Below are 18,696 nucleotides of genomic sequence, written 5' to 3'. Positions count from 1 at the left end.
GAATGAACCTCATTGGTTCTTGCTGAAGCTCAAACGTGCTGCGTAACACGAGAATGAACCTCATTGGTTCTTCCTGAAGCTCAAACGTGATGCGTAACAAGAATGAACCTCATTGGTTCTTGCTGAAGCTCAAACGTGCTGCGTAACACAAGAATGAACCTCATTGGTTCTTCCTGAAGCTCAAACGTGATGCGTAACAAGAATGAACCTCATTGGTTCTTGCTGAAGCTCAAACGTGCTGCGTAACACAAGAATGAACCTCATTGGTTCTTGCTGAAGCTCAAACGTGCTGCGGAACACAAGAATGAACCTCATTGGTTCTTCCTGAAGCTCAAACGTGATGCGTAACAAGAATGAACCTCATTGGTTCTTGCTGAAGCTCAAACGTGCTGCGTAACACGAGAATGAACCTCATTGGTTCTTGCTGAAGCTCAAACGTGCTGCGTAACACGAGAATGAACCTCATTGGTTCTTGCCTGAAGCTCAAACGTGCTGCGAAACACGAGAATGAACCTCATTGGTTCTTGCTGAAGCTCAAATGTGCTGCGTAACACGAGAATGAACCTCATTGGTTCTAGCACGTCAATCGAACATGCTTGAGCTTCCGTTTACCACAACTGATGTGTGAGTTGCTGAATGCTGATATGTGAAAAAAGGCCTAAATTCAATCTGGTCATCATATAAAGTGATTGTGTCTCTTCAGAAAATTTTGACAAAACCGCTCAATTCATATGGATTAGTTTTATGATCCCTTTTTATGAACTTTTTGAAGTGTCAATATGGTAGTTGCGTAGCTGTCAATGGAGGGTTTGGAACGACATGAAGGTGAGAAATGAATGACAGAATTTTCATTTTGGGGTGAACTAACCCTTTAAGGGTCAACAGCCCACTTTTACTGAAAATGAAGTTCAATGGTTAGTCAAGCACACGTGGGCTCATTTGAACTCTAAAACAGATGTGTCCGACTCTCAGAAAAATCTCAATTTTGTGACTTGCCGCTACAGAATAATGATGTTATCAAAGTATAGGCCTGTGAAGTATTAGTTCATTGCTATCGTTTCTATATTTAACATCAGCACATTTCAATTAAGATCATTTTCTGCTGAGCATTGGAAAAGAAAAGGCAGCGTGACCAAGCCGAACGCACACAGATAAGACATATGTTTGACTAATTTCATTATTTTAAGATGGCTTGAAGCCATACGATTTAAAAAAAAACACAATGACTGTGACATTTATTATCCCAGCTCAAGTTGTCTACAGAAAGTGTTATCCCGGTCTGTCACGCCTACAGCATTGTCTAGATGATAAAACCTATGGCCTGTCACACACAAAGTGTAGACTACTTTAATGGCTTACAGTAAAGAAATATGCCAGTCTAAGCAGCATTTGTTCTGCTGAGTTAAGCAGAACACTGCTGTCTCATTTCATGATTGCTCAGCGATGTGTAAAAGTACTCAGTCCCGTAGAGACTGAAGGAGGTATTTTAGGCGGAAGCAGAGATATAAAAGAGCCGATAAATGTATCGCAAACCACTGAAGCAGTGGTGAGAATGGATGATAAATGTCTGACAGGTAAAATGTATTAGGATTATTTAACACGCAGTCCTTACGGATTCTGTGAATTGCCACCAGGTGTCACTGACGAGTCGTTTCCATTGAAACATGTCACTAATGTGAGAAAACACTAGCTTGAATGGTGTAATAAAAGTTTACACGCTTGAACGAATGAACATTTTAGTATATTACAGTTATATAATTCAAGATTCTTGTTAAAGTTTAAATGTTTACCTGTGCTATAGTTACAATTTGTAAAGTTGTATTACATTATAGAACATTTTTACAGAAAAAAACTGGCAGCTGCGGTTGCCAGAATAATTATGTTAAAGGTGCATTGCGCAAGAGTCTGAGTTTTCACAGAACTACGCCCCCTCTGGCGGCAAGCGAAACTGCAACCAGAGGTGTGCACGCTCACGGACCACATGCACACGCACGAGCACGAGCTGGTCATAACCCAAGGAGCATCAGCCGCACAAATCTTTTGTTTACAATCATAATGTCTTCAGAGGTAATAAAGTTTTAAATCTGCAAGTAATTTAAAATATGTGAAAGGAAAGGCAATTGAGTAAATAACACACTTATGTGTGAGGGAAAAAATGGGGGTAGTAGAAAACTTCCGTTTTTTATTCCCATCTATCTCCATGTTGAACTGTCTTATGTGTTTACTGTATCCACTTATGACTATTATTATGGAAACACGTTCATGAACAATATAAGTTATTACTTTGTAAAAGCTCAAAATAGTAATCATGATACCATACCATACACAGTCGGTCAACAAAGTACACCCAAATGTCTCAAGGTAATAAACAATCAAGTGGCACTATGACGTTACCATAAAAGCCAAAGAGGCTAATCCGCCGAAGATTTGCGGGGGTTTAGCCTGTTTTATTGATCAGCTAAGTAGCATATTCCAATAGCAATACATCGTATAATTTGCTCAAAATTTGTGTCTAAGTATCTAACTTATATATCAGCATTTTATATCACAATCATTCTGAACCTGATCACTGACAATGGTAAGTTAGTAAAACCTATTCCGATTGTACATTTATCTAGCTTACGCTAAAGCATTACACATTTTATGGATCGTCATTTATTGTCATTATTGGCCGTATCAGACATTAGAGAATGGGATATATCTTACCTTTTTATCAAGAAAAAAGCCAACTGAGGATCCCGTTTGAGCCCTAGCAGACCGGAGATCTCTCCATTTGTTGAAAGCCTTCCCTATGTTTACTCTCGTCTTACCCCGACGCCTGTCTGACTCCAATTTGGACCTTTTGGTTGCACTAGACAAAAGTTCTCTTTTTTTATATTACGTGGAGTTTGCGTTGGTGTTTGAAATGAACTACAAGCCGGTCTCTTAGAATCCATTTTCTACGGAGAATGGCGGCGTCGGCGCATACACAAACCTGCCAGACATATGAGCGTGCCGTGAACGCGCATGACGTCACGCCCAGTCTCAGATTCCGACCCGAATCCCTCTTATTTATTTTACTGTACAGGATTATAGAGGCAATCGCAGTGATCAGAGAAGGGCTCATTCAGACCATCAGGCAATTGTTTAAGCATGTATGGGTTAAAAAAAGGGGATTTTTAACATGAAAAGATGCGCAATGCACCTTTAAAAAAAAAAGACAGTAACAATATAAAAATATGTATAGTACAACATGTACATTTTACAGTTTGAAACTGTATACAGACTCACATAAATCATTTTAAGCAGGTAGGCTAAACTTTTTTCATTTTTTTAGCTGAATTAGAAAGGCTTGTATCTTTAACATAATACTGACAATCTCCATAAAACATGGGGTTAAAAAGAAAAAGACACATGAATCAAAGTTCATCACAAGTACAAGTTGAGGTAAACGCCATCATTGTAACCATGGGGATAACGCATTACAACTAACGCGAGTAACGTAATCAGATTACTTTTTTCAAGTAACTAGAAAGTAATGCATTACTTCACTAAATCTACAACAGCAGGTTACGACAACAAAGCAAGTGACTTTGTTTTCCTATTTATTGGCTGACACCTCTCCTGTCCCGCAGGTTGATAGTGCAGCTGTTTACATAAATACTTTTATCCAAAGCGACTTACATTGCATTCCAAGGTACACATTTACATTCTTATCAGTTCTTGCTTTCCCTGGGATCTGAGCCCATGACCTTGGCGTTGCAAGTACCAACACACTACTGTTTGAGCTACAGGATTAGCATGTGTTTTGTGCTGTGTGAACATGATGGCTATTGTAATAATTCGTTACATTTATATAGCGCTTTTTCTGAGACCTCAAAGCGCTTTACATAGATGGGGGAATCTCCTCAACCACCACCAATGTGCAGCATCCACTTGGATGATGCGACGGCAGCCATATTGCGCCAGAACGCCCACCACACACCAGCTTACTGGTGGAGAGGAGACAGTGATGAAGCCAATCAGTATATGAGGATGATTAGGAGGCCATGATGGACAGAGGCCAAGGGGCAAATTTGGCCAGGATGCCGGGGTTACACCCCTACTCTTTTTCGAAGGACATCCTGGGATTTTTAATGACCACAGAGATTGTAGATCTAAACTAAATGAGAGCATGCATTTACTCATCTCACTTGCACAAAAACAGATTCTGTGTTCCTCAAAATGAATAAAAACAGTGAAATGCAAACTCAGAATATTATGCAAATCTGCAATAATTAATGTGTTAAATTACACAGATTTACTGTATTTAATCTCACTTTGCATTTCCTTCAGGCCGAGGCTTATTCTTTTACATTTTGATGTGAAAGGGCCTTTCAATTTGCAATTTTTTTTTTTTATTTTTTTTTTTTAACAAGCAAGCCCAGCCCAAGTGAGAAAAAGTGACACATTACTTTCCATAAAAAGAAACCAAGTAACACAATTATTATTTTTTTTATAGGTAGTAACACACTGTAATACAGGAAGCTTGTTTCCGCCACTGAATAATAAATAAATAATAATAATTGCGACTTTTTATCTCACAATTCTGACTTTTTATATCAGACTTTTTATAGCACAACTGCGATATATCAAGTCAGAATTGTGACTTTTTTTCTCAGAATTGCGAGATATGAAGTCAGAATTATGAGAAATAAAGTCGCAATTCTGAGAAATAAAGTTGCAATTGCGGGATATAAAGTCGCAATTGCGAGAAAAAAAGTCAGAATTCTGACTTTATAACACGCAATTCTGACTTTATATCTCGCAATTCTGACTTTATTTCACGCAATTCTGCCTTTATAACACGCAATTGCGACTTTATTTCACACAATTCTGCCTTTATATCTCCCAATTCTGAGAAATAAAGTCAGAATTGCGAGATGTAAACTCGCAATTGTGAGATAAAAAGTCGCAATTATCTTTTAAAATGTTTTATTTTGTGGCGGAAACAAGCTTCCATACTTACCTTCCCTTCCCCAATGAAAAATGATAATTTTTGAAACAGAAAATGTAAGGGAAACAAAAGCTTCAAGAGGGAGCAAGGCCAAACTAATAAATAAAAAGGTTCTAACTGAATTTTAATCTTTTAAAATGACCTATAATAAAAAAAGAAAATGAAAAGAAAAACAGCAGTACTTCCCGTCAAAAAAAAAACAAACAAAAAAAAAAAAACAGGAGAAAACGATGAAATACAAAGAAAATGGCACCCACTTCCCCAAACAGTTCAACTAACAGAAAAGAAATAACAAATTAAAGCGATTTCTGAGAAACGCTTTTGATATTTGAAATCACCAAAACAAACACGCCCCTGCCCAAAAGGATATTGATAGCGGCGCCCCCAAATTCCCGCTATGCAGCACAGGCACCTCCCCCCTCATGAGTGATTGGCTACAAGTGTGTTTTGCTGCTCGGTCTGATCCACTTTCAACAGTGTTTCTCAGAAATTGCTTACTGCACCTTTAATCTGTCAGCGAAAGGTAAACCAAAGCACTTTATTTTTGGCATAAACAGTCCAATACTTTCAGTTCAACACGCGCTTAATATCAACTGATTAATAACATCAAAGAAAAGCAACAGTTGGGGCAGACGAGAAAGAGTCATAAAACATAAAACCCTATAGGCCTACATAACTGATAACAAAAAAAAAAACTGAGAAGAATTATAAAGAATTAAAATGAAAAGTTCTGGGAATGTCAGTTTACGGCTTTTCAATATAAATTATAAGATGATTTGTTCTTTTTAGTACATTTAACAGTACTGTACAATTACATGTAATGTTTTATCTAGCAGTTTTTCCTTACTGTTAACCAATCTTTTACTGTAGATTTTTTTTTACAGTTAAAATTACAATAATTTTGTACAGTGTTCAGGAAATGATGGAAAGAACAACTAACCACTTGCCATTTTTGAACTTCACCCACTTTGCACTTTAATGGCTGTGGACAAGCCTGATGATAAACAGAGCAGGTTCTGCTATAAATAAGGAAAGGCAGAATTAGGTTTTATCTCCCTGCTCAGATGAAGAGAAAATGGGCGGAGTGTGTGTTTTTGAGATAAGAGCAGCAGAGACCACATTTGGAGTCTGTTATAAATGTCTAACCCCTTTTCTGACTGTTTCAAATAGTTGAGGGAATGGAGGACATTTAGATTCTCTGATAAAAGAGGAAGAAAATACTGCGTACATTGGCACTATCATACGTGTGCATTACAGTTTCCTTGGTATTTATTTAACTTTGACTTTCTGGAAAGATATGATCAGAGTTTTTTTCTGAAGGGTCAGCAGTGCTTCAAGGTTCCCTGTTTGAATCATTCAACTTTTTTGTGGTTGAAAACACACAGAAACCATGGTTTTGATAGCTATGGAAATACAAACACTGAAGTTAGCCATGTATCCTCAAAACATACATCAGAAAAAAGTACAAAATAAATCATAATGCTGATGTTAACAGTTAGTCATAATAAATAGTTACCATAATGGACAGAGGAGGAAAACATCACTGTAACTATAGGCAGTGTCAAACATAATCAAATTAAAGTTTGAGATGGGATGCTCTTGCTGGGGAACACCCTTACACTGACTCACACATTCCATTTAAATCTGTGGATGGAAACTGGAGACTGCCTTCAAGACCTTACCAGACTGGAATCATTTTTTACACTTTTGTTATTCAAATAGGCGTATACATGCATTCAATAGCAACAGCAGTCATTCATTTAGGCTATGCTGTACAATAAACACTCTTAATCATGCACAGCTTTTGGAGATGTTTTTGCCATGTTTTAAGTCATCCACAATGTAAAACGTGCATGTTCAGAATATACAACTACTTTTCTCCAGGCTGTACTGTATGCATATGTTCTGTTTGTATGGAATATCAGATACATAGGCCTACCAAAACATTTAAAAATGTACTTTTTAATGTTCTTTGATAAATATAAAGTTCATACAAACAACATTTATTTGAAATATATATATATATATATACCACATTATAAACGTCTTTACTGTCAATTTTGATCAATTTAATGCGTCCTTGCTGAATAAAAGTATTATTAATTTCTTTTTAAACTTTTGAACAGTTGTGTACATAGAACTAGGCTACATATAGTTGCCAAATAAAACCAATATATCATACTGTCAAAAATGCATACTTGTTTAAAAGTGTATACATTAGCACTTTGAGATCTCTGATGAAAAGTGCTTTATAAATGCTATTTTAATCTCAGGGGAGGAGATTTAGGAGGGGGGACTTAGACGTCATAGATGGGCGTGTTTCTATGGTTGCCTTCTAATGTTTAGTCGTAAATGCGCGAATACATGAAGCGCCTTTTCCTTTTAGCTTTAATGTCAACTTTTTTATTTCATTCTCCGGGACTAAGTGACCAGTGAACTTATCATGGGAAATATCTTTGTCCGTGTAGAGCTTTCCTGTTGTTTAATCTTTATGACTTCAGCCCGCTAAATTTTCTTTCAGTTGTTGTACAGTCACGACAAGTGTTAACTGTTTACTTTAAACAGACAAATCTATTTAAGAGACGATGACATGTGTGAAGACTTGGCCGCTGCTTCTTCTGCTGTTCTCACTGTTCCCTGTGGTGAAAGGTAAGATGATTTTCCTCACCGGTGACTTAAATTAGACGTCTCTAGAGTATTGTTTTGAAACCCATGTAAGTTTAAACTACATACACTTTTCAATGCATTTAAATAGCCTGAGCAATTTATTAAAGAGATGTTTCTGAGGTAGTTAGACTTATGTTTCTAAAGTATGTAATTTTTTTCTGCGTTTTCAACGTGGAAAAAAACATTGTTTGGGTAAACCGGCTACTGCAAAACCATGAGATAACCAGGTCATTTGGTTGATCTTTTTGTTTGAATTTGATTGGAAAGTTTTTTTTTTTTTTGACATAATCTCTAAAATGAATAAAGTGGAAAAAAGATAACAGGGTATAAAACTATGTATTTTTTGGAACTTTCCTGTAGGTGGAGCCACAATACATGTGTCAAGTGCATACATTTGACTGCTTTCAGGCTTTGTAATGCAATTAAAATACAATTAAAAGGAACATTACTGCCCTAAATTTGGGGTTGGTAAGATTGTTTATGTTTTTGAAAGAAGTCTCTTATACTATAAATACAGTAACATTGTGAAATATTAGGCCTATTGCATTTTAAAATCATTAAATTGCTATTTCTTCCTGAGATAGTAAAGTTGAATTTTCAGCATCATTACTCATTACTTCAGAAATCATTCTATTATGCTGATTTAGTGCTCAGAAATACATTTCTTATTATTATCAATGTTCAAAACAATTGTGCTGCCTAATATTCCTTTTCAGGAAGAACAGCATTTATTTGAATTGAACAGAAGTAATGTCCTAAATATAATAATTTATTTCTTAAAAAAAAAAAGAAAAAAAAGTCTTACTGACCCTAAACTTTTGAACGTATGACTAAAATCAAGTATTTTGGTTGATTATCTATCTTGTGTCTGTGGTTTATTTAGCAGAGTGTCAGATTCCTTTTTTGAATGGCAAATTTATCTTATCTGAGGAATCCATAAAGAAGAATAATTTCCCAGAGGATTCCGAAGCATTTGTGGAGTGTCCTAAAGGACAGGAGAGAAAGGAAGGTTCAAATTCAATCATCTGCAAGAATGGGACTTGGAGTGCCGTGGAATTATCCTGTCAAAGTAATTGATTTTTGATTTTTGAATTGGGCCGTTCCCTCTAAACAAAATGTTGTCCAGTAAGGTATATGTTGTAAACTTCTGTGTTTGCACTCATTTCAGAGATAGACTGTGGATTACCTGAAGTTTCACCACATATGAACTACTCCATCCCAGAGGGAACATTGTTTGGTGCCTTCATTCAACCTAAATGTGAGAGGAGGTAAGAACTGCTGCGGCCCCTGCTGTCCATATTGCACTCAAAATTTAGCAAATTACTTATTTCTTTTGTCTTGAAACCAGATATGACCTGGAAGGATCAAGTTTCAGGCAATGTCTTGTATCTGGCTGGAGCGGAAATTCTGAATGTAATTGTGAGTCCTCATCTTTGCATTTATTTTATTATTATTTATTTATTTCAGTTAAAATTTATTTTATTATAAGGAACGTTTAAAAATGTTTTTTATAGTTTTTCCTTTAAAAATGTTTTTTATAGTTTCAGTTTTAGTAAACTATAATAATCCTTATGCACATTCAATATTAACATCAATGTTGTCTAGAACAACTTTACAAAAAGTCAGAGATGTTGTAACAGCCTCTGTTATCATGTATTTCATAGTGATAACGTGTGAGGAGCCAGCTTCAATTGAGCATGGAAATTTCATAAAGCCCAGGAATATTCCAGAGGTTGATGATGTCATTTTATATTCCTGCGATGAGAACTACACCCTCTCTGGAAACGGATCCATTACATGTGGGGAAAATTGGGAATATAATTCACCACCTCCAAAATGCAAAGGTTAGTTTTTGGAATTAAAGTTTTTACTCCAGTATATTCCAAGCATAATATCACACACAATCATCAAATGCTCAACACTGCTGCATTCCTGTCGCTCAGGAGGAATGGCTTCGATTCCTAGGGAATGCATGAGCTGTTTTGAAGGATGCATCGGATGTATCCTTCCTGGCCTTTAATCACCCAGAATCCTTTGCACACATTTAAATGCACGAAAATAAACAGACAGAAAATAAAAGGAGTCGGTACTGAGCTTGTCTGAGTTTATTATGAAATGTAAGACAAAAACAATGAGGACTCTAGCCTGCCAGCCTCAGAAGGACTGGACTAAAAAAAGGAGGTAGCTTTGGTAGGATGCAGCTTTCCGTTTGGCTCTCTAGCGTTTAAAATAGGCTTAAGAGATATAACCAGTTTAGATGAAAAGGCCATAAAGCTGACTAGCTGAAGACTTTACTGTAGTTCTACGCATTAATAGACATGGAACTTCCAGCACAGCGCTACAACAACCCATAATGAAAAGACCCTTCACAATACGTAACGCTTTACAATGAACTCTGTTAGAGAGCGACATATGGCACCTTATCTGTTGAGTAATAAAAACGTGACGCTTGTACGCAATTTCCCACGAAAACCATCCCCAATCTAAACCTTAAATAGTCTGAGCATGTATTTGGACTCGCTTGCGCTGGTGTTGCAGAAGCATCATGAGCATGAAGCATCAAGAGCATGTTAGAACTGGTGGAACATTTCTAGAAGCCTGCAGAACTCATCTTGCTTTTCTTGCACAACACAGCTTTCATTGTCCTTTCTCTATTGCGTTTTATTGTTTGGTTCCCTTACTGACCTGTTTATTTATCTTTGCCTTAGCTTGCATCTCTAGGTAACCTATACCTGAAGGTCATCTTTTTCTTGTTCAGCAGTTCCTTCAGGCCTTTTATGATTTATGGATTTTTTTTATTTTAAAGTTGTTATGTTAATTGTAGATGTAGATGTGATCTGTAGATGTATCTTTCTAGGGCAGATTGGGGGTATTAGGTGGCTGTGTGTAGCAGTGCTATGGAGTATGCAGTAAAAGAAAAAGAAAAAAAGAGTGGGAGTTGTAATAGTGAGAAGAGGATTTATTTTTTTTTTTTACCAACAATACCAAGCATTTTTGTTTAAGGTTCACTAACCAATATGCAGAATACATTTTTTATATTAATTTTACTAGATTTATTTTGGCTCATTAAATTAGATTAACAATAAAACTGTATGTTTATACATATATTTATTATTATTAGTACAATATGTCAATATATTAATATGAACTAAAACATGAATTAACATTAAAATGCAAATATATCTATGAAATATTGTTTTGAGATCTAAATAGCTGAAATTTTGGGTTATATCTACCCATTAAACTTAAAATGCTACTGTTTCTGACCTGAGAATAAATGGTTGTTAAAATTTAAAAAGTAAAATAAGAAGTAGAAAAGTAAGTAGTGAGCCACGTCACCAGTTGACACTGTTGTGGTTTAATGGGTGTGATTTTTATTTTTATTTTAAGCGTTCCACCAAATTGAGCCATTTATTGGCACACCTGATACCGAAGAACTGATAAACATTTCAGTAATGTTTAAAACAGAAATCTCTGTAAATGTTTCTTTCCAGAGAAACATTTAATCTTGGTTTATAAAACGATTTGGAACCTTGTTTTGACATTTTATTGGGCTCTACTTCACATTACTGAAATTCCATGCATGCTGCAGTGTTCCAGATGTCCTTATGTGGTTTCATTACTATATTTTGCTTATTACGTTCTGCCAGTATTTACTGCTTTTCAGAAAAACTTTTTTAGTGTTTAACATGTTAAACATTCTATCTAGACTTAAATCCAGTTTCCTTTCTATTCTCAGAAATTGAATGTCAAGTTCCTGAAATTAGTTTCGGTAACCAGACTGAAGGAAAACCTCCATACTCTTATAAAAGTAAAGCCACGTTTGAATGCTGGCCAGGTTACAGGATGAAAGGTTCTGCTACGTCAGTGTGTGAAAAGAGTGGCTGGTCTGCCCTTCCTGCCTGTGTTGAAGGTAAGCTTAACCTTCTGAATGCTAAAATGGATGGAATTTTTTTCCCCAAGGTGTGCATTCATGATATGAGTGATAAGTAGACCCCTACAGAATCTGCAGCGTTTCCTGCGCTGATTCCAAGGGAAACTCTGCTACGTTCTCCATTGCAAAAATGTGTCAAACTTAGCTGATGTCAGGGTTGAGGTGCCTGAAATACATTGATATTAGTACTGTATGCTTACTACGTAAAGCATACTTAAAAATATACTTGAACTTTACTGAAGTATACTTAATAAAATGAATCAGAAGTATACTTTTTTTTTTTTGTAAGGGTGATGTTGCCATCAACTGAATTGCCGAGTTTACAACATGTGGAATGTTGTATTGAAAAAGGTGGCAAAAGTAGATGATGACATGCTAATATTTTCTTTCAGTCATCATAACACAGACAACAGCAACCACTATCACAAACAAACCCACAACAGCAACAGTCACAGCCACAACAACAGCAACAGTCACAGCAACAGTCACAGCCACAACAGCAGCAACAGTCACAGAAACAGTCATAGCCACCACCCATTCATTTGGTAAGAAGTCCAGCCCATATAGCACTCTTTATTCTGATTCCTGATTATTTGTTATGGTTATGCTGTAATGGTTATTTGATGTATTTTATTGCAGGAGGACCTGGAGAACAGTCCAGTTCTGTACCACTGAGTGAGTCATCCTTTAAACACAATGATACATCTGATACTGAATTAAATGTCTTGACTGCATCACCCTCAGGGAAAGAAATGCGGTTACTGAAGTCAGAGCTGTGTTTGACGTGTAACATATGTCACCATATAATCTAACAGTCAATGATGATAATGAGTTATTTAGTCTTGTTCAAGTTTAAAGTAAGAGGGGTGATCGCTACTGTGACCGAGGGCCACATATCAATTAAATGTTTATTTCCTTTTGTTCATGTATTTCTAATAACACAACGGTTGATCTTTCAGGAATTGGTCTTGTGATTGTCGTGTGTAGTGTCGGTAAGCATCTGAATGATTTGGATTAAACTATAGACTTTTATATAAAATTATGTTTAGTTTTATATATACTGTTCAAAAGTTTGGGGTCATTGCATTTTTTTTGTTGTTGAAAGAAATGAATGCTTTTATTCAACAAGGACACATTAAATTGATCAAGTAAAGACATTTTTGATGTTACAAAAGATTTCTGTTTCAAAATGCTGTAATTTTGAACATTCTATTTATAATCTTCAAAATATGAAGCAGCACAATCAGAATGACTTCTGAAGGATCATGTGAGACTAAAGACTGGAGAAATGGTGCTGAAAATTTAGCTTTACCATCACAAGAATAAATTATATTTGAAAATATAAAAATATTGAAAACAGTTATTTTTAAATTGTAATATTATTTCACATTATCAAAGTTTTTACTGCATTTTTTTATCAAATAAATGCAGCCTTTGTGTGCATAAAAGACTTATTTCAACAACATTAAAAAATATTACTTACCCCATACTTTTGAGCGAAAGTGTTTATACACCTTTTACTGTTTACTACACTGTTTAATATTTTATAATATAATATTGTAATATTTTCTTAGTGTTCATATGCTGTGTTGGATTTTTGTATCATAACTATAAACAGAGAGGGTGAGTATATCTTTTAATCTGTCGAATGCTTTAAAGTCATTCTAGCTCAGCTGACGTAAGCATGGCAGACTGTCTCTGCTTCAGCTGCATGCTGCTTTAGACATGCATTGACTTGATGCTTTCTTTTGCTGTCTCATGCATGAATCCCATCTTTTCATATGCTCTCCGTTTATGATAAGGGGGGACAAAAAGTGCTTAACTTATATGCATGTTTTCACTATTAATCCAGAAGCTAGCTGTCCTTGTGCTTGAATTGTAGTTGATTTGCAGCTCATGTTTAAATTGCCCCTTTTATGTTTTTTTGGTTTTGGTTTTGGATATTACCTTTCATGTAGTGTGTGATATAGCTGTTTGTGAATGTAAAAGGGCTGCAATGTTTCAAAGATCAAAGTGCAGGATAAATGGAGTTATTGTCTCCCACGTGGGGGAGGGGGGTTGTTTGATGGTGGGGGAGAGTCGGACAATTCTAATGGCCTTGGTCAGAGAGGGAGGGGTACTATTGAGGGATTTGTAATAAATTGGCATACTGCCAGCCATGGTCTTCATTGGCTGCCCATGAACAACGTCTACTTTGACCCGCCCTCAAACACTGTAAGCTGAGGCCTGGAAGAGTTTGGTGTGTGCCGTTGACATGTTGATGAAAATCCACTTTGCACGCACTTTCAAAAGATGAGGACTCATTGATATTTGCTTGACAGCAATGCAGTTAATATGCTCTATGCATGAACGCTGCTGACATATTTCCGGTAGAATCTCAGCCAGCGTCTTTACTTCCGCACAGCGCGTTCTATAGCGAAGTTTACTAGCGCCAAAACTTTCTTAAAATTCATTTTCTCAGAAACAGACACAACGATTCGCTTGTCGGATTTCGCATTATATGAGAGAATACTCACCCTCAAAGTTGTCGATGTAGCTCGAAATATATAATTTAAAGCCCTTCTCTTTCATACTCTTAGGAAAGAGTATATTGTTAACATCATTCAGGTTAACCGCTGGAAGTTCTTGTAAAGAGCGAGTGTAATTTACCATTATCTCCACCGAATGCAAAAACGGCTTCCGACGCAGCAACGGATGTAACTGGGCGGGCTGAGACAAAACGCGGAAGCGATCGTGCATTTCACAAGCGGGAAGGAAGTCGACCGGAAGTTGAAGCCGGCCGCGTGCCACCATCTTGTAGCAGAACTTCACCTGCTGTTAGCATTCCATTGACTCCCATTCATTTTGCGAATAACTTTACATCTGAGGCGTTTGAAGACTCCATTTGTCCATTATTTATTTCTAAAGAAACACGACAATGTATAAAATGCTCCATTACCTTGTATCTTACGTTACGGCCCCGTAGAAGCAGTTTTTGTAAAAGTAGGCTAATGATTGCGTCATAACCACGCGACTCTCTGTCGCACAGTAGGAAATTACCGTATGGACAGGAGGAGAAACTCGCGGGCAATCGGGGGGACGTGGAGGCAAAATGACAAAATAATTAATCAGAATACCTAGCAAAAGTTTCTCCTGCTCCAGCTCATGCACACCTCCTACTCACACTCTCCGTCTCTGCAAGTTTCGGAAGGGAATGATTCAGATTTATCTTGGCCCAGCTACTAGAAGACAGACGGGTTGCTCACGTCACATCTACGTCGTCAAGCTCAGTTTGAGTCTGCGCAGTACGCTCGACCCCCAGGAAGTGAAAGCTTCTAATTGACTTCACTTGTCTCCGTTGAATCCAATGGGGTCGCTGTGTCCATTTCTTTTACTGTCTATGATAGAGCCAGAGAACGTCTAATGAGGGGAGAAGTGCCACTCAATAAACTTCCGGTTGCAGTTCCACTCTTGTTCCATATGAGGGCGCTCACATGACGAGTGCAGAATGAATGGAGGTCTATGGAGCTATACCGCTCAAAATCCACTTTTCTTAGGATATAATTTTTTGTCTAGTAATTTGAATGTTGTTTTCGAAAGGGGATGCAAAGAAATTACACATTGCTTGGTGTTAGATTTTTTAGAGTCACTTATTTGCTTTAAAAAGTCTTTCAAAATGTCAATGACGTCAGAATGCTGACATAATTAGCAGAATGCTAGCGTGTTATGGGCAACAACAACTCAACCTGTAAGAAATCGAAAAGAAATAAGTACTCGTTCATTCAACTTTCGATCTATAACCCATGTTGAACTTGCAAAACCTACAATCAAATCTGAGATTTCTCAACGGCAATCGGGTGAGGGAGACAAATTTAGCCGTCTAGCTCCATTGACTCCCATTCATTTTGCACTCATGGCGAGCGCCCCCAGTGGAACTCTGATTGGAACTACAACCAATAGGACTTAATAGGGCGTTGGAGTGAACAGGCTTTCCGTAGACGGGCTTTGATAGAGCCTATTTCACTGTGCGGAAATCCACATATGGTAATTGGGCGTTTGTTTCTGACGAGCTGTAAGCAGTTGACCAATCACAACAGACTTGGGCCATCTGACCAATCAGAGAATTGTAGGTTCTCTGCAAAAAAAAAAGAAGAAGTTTTTAGAGAGACTGAATCCTTTATCATACCATTTCAGAGACTGAGAGAAAAGTTCCTTTAAAAATTAGGGCCTTTAAAATAGCATAATAGGGGCACTTTAAATTTTCAATTATTAATTAGTGTCTGTTGTACATTGACAGAAGTTCAAGGTTTCAAGGAAGTCTATTAAACTGTCCACCCTTAAATGTTTTGGAATTTCCCAGCATGCCCACCAGATTGTTAACAATTGGCAAGTAACCTCAATCTCAAGAAGAAATTATTGCTGATGTACCATGTGAAAAAACATTACAGTATGTGTGGGCACATAATGATCTGCAGAATGTAAAAAAAAAAAAGAAACACATTTTAATTAAAAGGTCTGCTGTCACAAAGGAAAGATTGGCCTGGTGCTGCTAACAAAATGACAAAAATAACTATGCAGAGCTAATGTCTGACCAGATACTAATTACATCCAAATAGCACGCAGAACGGATGGCTAATTGAATATTAACAAAAAATGAATGTGTCCAATAAATAATGTATTATAATGACTCTATCTCCTCATTTGATATTGGTGCATAGTTCATACAATACTGGAGAAGACAAGAGGGCAAAACAAGAGTTAAAGCAATATCAAAGTCTCTAAACCCAAGGTATTTACCCGTCAAATTCTTCATAAGCTTAATATGAGGTTTCTTTTGTTGTACAGTCACAATCAAATGCCTTCATCTCATACTAATACACTCATAGTTAGAGAGTTTTTTCTGGCATTAGTTGCAAAATAGTCTCCATTAATTATTCTTAATGTGTTCTTGTGTTGAATAACAGCGATGATTCATTTTCCTCAATGTGTTTTCTCTGGACTCTCCACTACAGGGCAAACAATCGGACGGCTCCTTTGTTCTAGCGCTGTTCCTGCAAGTGGACTGCTTGAAGTTTTAAACTTCAGTGTTGTATTTTATAAACTAGATATTTTATTTATTTATAGTTGCTATGTAATGTTTTGCTTCCAGTTATTGATGAAAACACAAGATGGTATTTTTGTATATTTTAATAAAGATGTTTGAAATACTCGACTGTGTTCTCCTCCTCAGAATGACTAAATCCTGACCTCAGAATTTCCCCATCTAGTAATCAAGAATCCACCCAAAAGGATCTCCCAAAAGGCACATGTTTCCACTCATGTCTTTTCTCTTTTTAAAAGTGCAGTTTTAGTCAGACATTGTAAAGTGAGATATTGATAGTGCACCACAGCCTGGATCAGGTTTTCTGTGACCATATGGTGAGGAAACCTGATCCCGAATGAGCAGACGTTCTTGATGTGAGTTGTAATAATAGTTGTTTCACTCCCCTTTCAAAAGTATTCCTTTTACGTCAGCAGTAGACCAAACAACAATGTGGTTACCAGGACAATGGCAGAGATAGTTGCTGCTATTCAAGTCAAATACTTCATCAACTGTAGAGTCATTTGGACAATGTGCTAGTATACAGAGACCTTGGCCAATCCCACGAAAGCAAAGAGAAACTCTCAATGTTGTTCTCAAAAAGCTGTAAGAAGATTTCTGACAGCTTTTTTATTTTCTCAAAAATGTATAAAATGTTAATTATTCATTCATGTTTTAAATGTTGAAGAGCGAAACTTGCTGCTTGGCAAGTGTGGAAAACTGGGTGGACAAGATGTTGTTGTGGTTGCTAATTGTTTCCACCCATTTGATTGTTTCCTGGTTTCAAAGTTTAAGTCAGATCGCTTAGAAAAGCTTCTCGTTTCAGGCTGTGCCTAGCACAAACATTGGGTGGAAGTACACGCTAAAGTGTAAAACTATAGGCTTAGTCATTTTTTGAAATCCCTAACCTTAGTTTGTTCAATAATAATAGTGATGGTAACTCTTAAAAAAAGGTTACATATAGAAGCTTAAAGGGGACATTCACCCACAAATGAAAATCCTGTTATCATTTAATCCCCCTCAAGTTGTTCCAAACCTGTATGAACAACAACAAAAAGATATTTTGAAGAATATTGGTAACCAAACAGTTGATGGGTCCCATTGACTTCCATAGTATGTCAAATATATATATATACATATATACTATGGAAGTCAATTGGGACCATCAACTGTTTGGTTACCAACATGCTTCAAAATATCTTCTTTTGTGTTCAGCAGAAGAAAGAAATTCATACAGGTTTGGAACAACTTTTGGGTGAACTATCCCTTTAAAGAGTTCTGTAACTCTAATCTAAATCTAATAAAAAACACAAATTTCTAACACGCTAACTGCATTAAGAACAGTTAGCAGGACAACGTGCCTTCACAAACTGCAAAGAATGGTTTCTTGAGTTCTTGTGTCACTGAAAGAAATGGGGCAAACTGAATTTGTAAAATGTATTGCTGATCACATAGTAGGTTTATTTTCAGTCTTACTTGGAAGAATGAACCCTTTATCAGTGTTAAAACTTCTCAGTGGGGTTTTCTATCTCATAGTAACCCGGGTCTTTCGTTATATGTTTGAGTAAGCCTCCTCGTTTACACTGGATCATTTCACACTGCAGTCGAGGGTCCACAACTTCCAGTTACAGTTGGTCATCTGTAAGGAGACTGCAAAGTGAAGAATTACAGAGAAACCTTTAACCATTAAACAATGTAGGATACAATGTATGTCATCTTCCTGAAAGGCCACATGAAGTAGTACTGCAGATGATTCATTGTTTAGGGTGTAGGCTATGCTTAGCTGTAGATTAATGAAGGGATATTGAATGGAGTTGTATTTACTCATGCTGTGGTCAACAAAACCACAAGGATACGTCAGCTCTTACCAGACCACTCAAACCAGTAGACTGTTTTATTTATAGGGTCATCTAAAAACAAGACATTTAATAAGCTTGCTGTTGCTCAATTCATGCATATGGTCGACATTTTGTTCACAAACCACAGGTTTTATGGGAATCAGGAGTTAGGCTATTTGTTGTTGATCGTTCTTTTTTTTAGTGTTGCTCTTAAAATTGTATG

General features: G+C 36.7%; 1 protein-coding gene across 3 annotated transcripts; it reads left to right on the top strand.

Moving 5' to 3' along the window:
* Positions 1-7,253: 7,253 nt before the first annotated feature.
* LOC311300652 (membrane cofactor protein) lies at positions 7,254-16,767 on the top strand. 3 transcript variants are annotated; one of them, XM_084425060.1, is made up of 12 exons: positions 7,254-7,624; positions 8,526-8,711; positions 8,811-8,910; positions 8,991-9,061; positions 9,307-9,486; positions 11,382-11,555; positions 11,969-12,121; positions 12,216-12,251; positions 12,536-12,568; positions 13,151-13,199; positions 16,274-16,344; positions 16,568-16,767. In XM_084425060.1, the coding sequence occupies exons 1-11, from the start codon at positions 7,561-7,563 to the stop codon at positions 16,335-16,337; spliced, it is 1,110 nt and encodes a 369-aa protein (XP_084281186.1). In that variant the 5' UTR covers positions 7,254-7,560; the 3' UTR covers positions 16,338-16,344; positions 16,568-16,767. The 3 variants fall into 3 exon arrangements, 2 of the variants coding, with proteins under 2 accessions (XP_084281186.1, XP_084281187.1); XM_084425061.1 differs by having other exon boundaries at positions 7,386-7,624; positions 8,529-8,711; XR_014629355.1 differs by lacking the exons at positions 16,274-16,344; positions 16,568-16,767 and adding an exon at positions 15,568-16,051 and having other exon boundaries at positions 13,151-14,951.
* Positions 16,768-18,696: the final 1,929 nt, after the last annotated feature.

This window comes from Rutilus rutilus, assembly GCF_951802725.1.
Source record: "Rutilus rutilus genome assembly, chromosome: 12".
NCBI classification, from domain to species: Eukaryota; Metazoa; Chordata; class Actinopteri; order Cypriniformes; family Leuciscidae; genus Rutilus; species Rutilus rutilus.
Note: the sequence above shows the minus strand (reverse complement) of the source record. Positions and strands in the feature narration are given on the sequence as shown.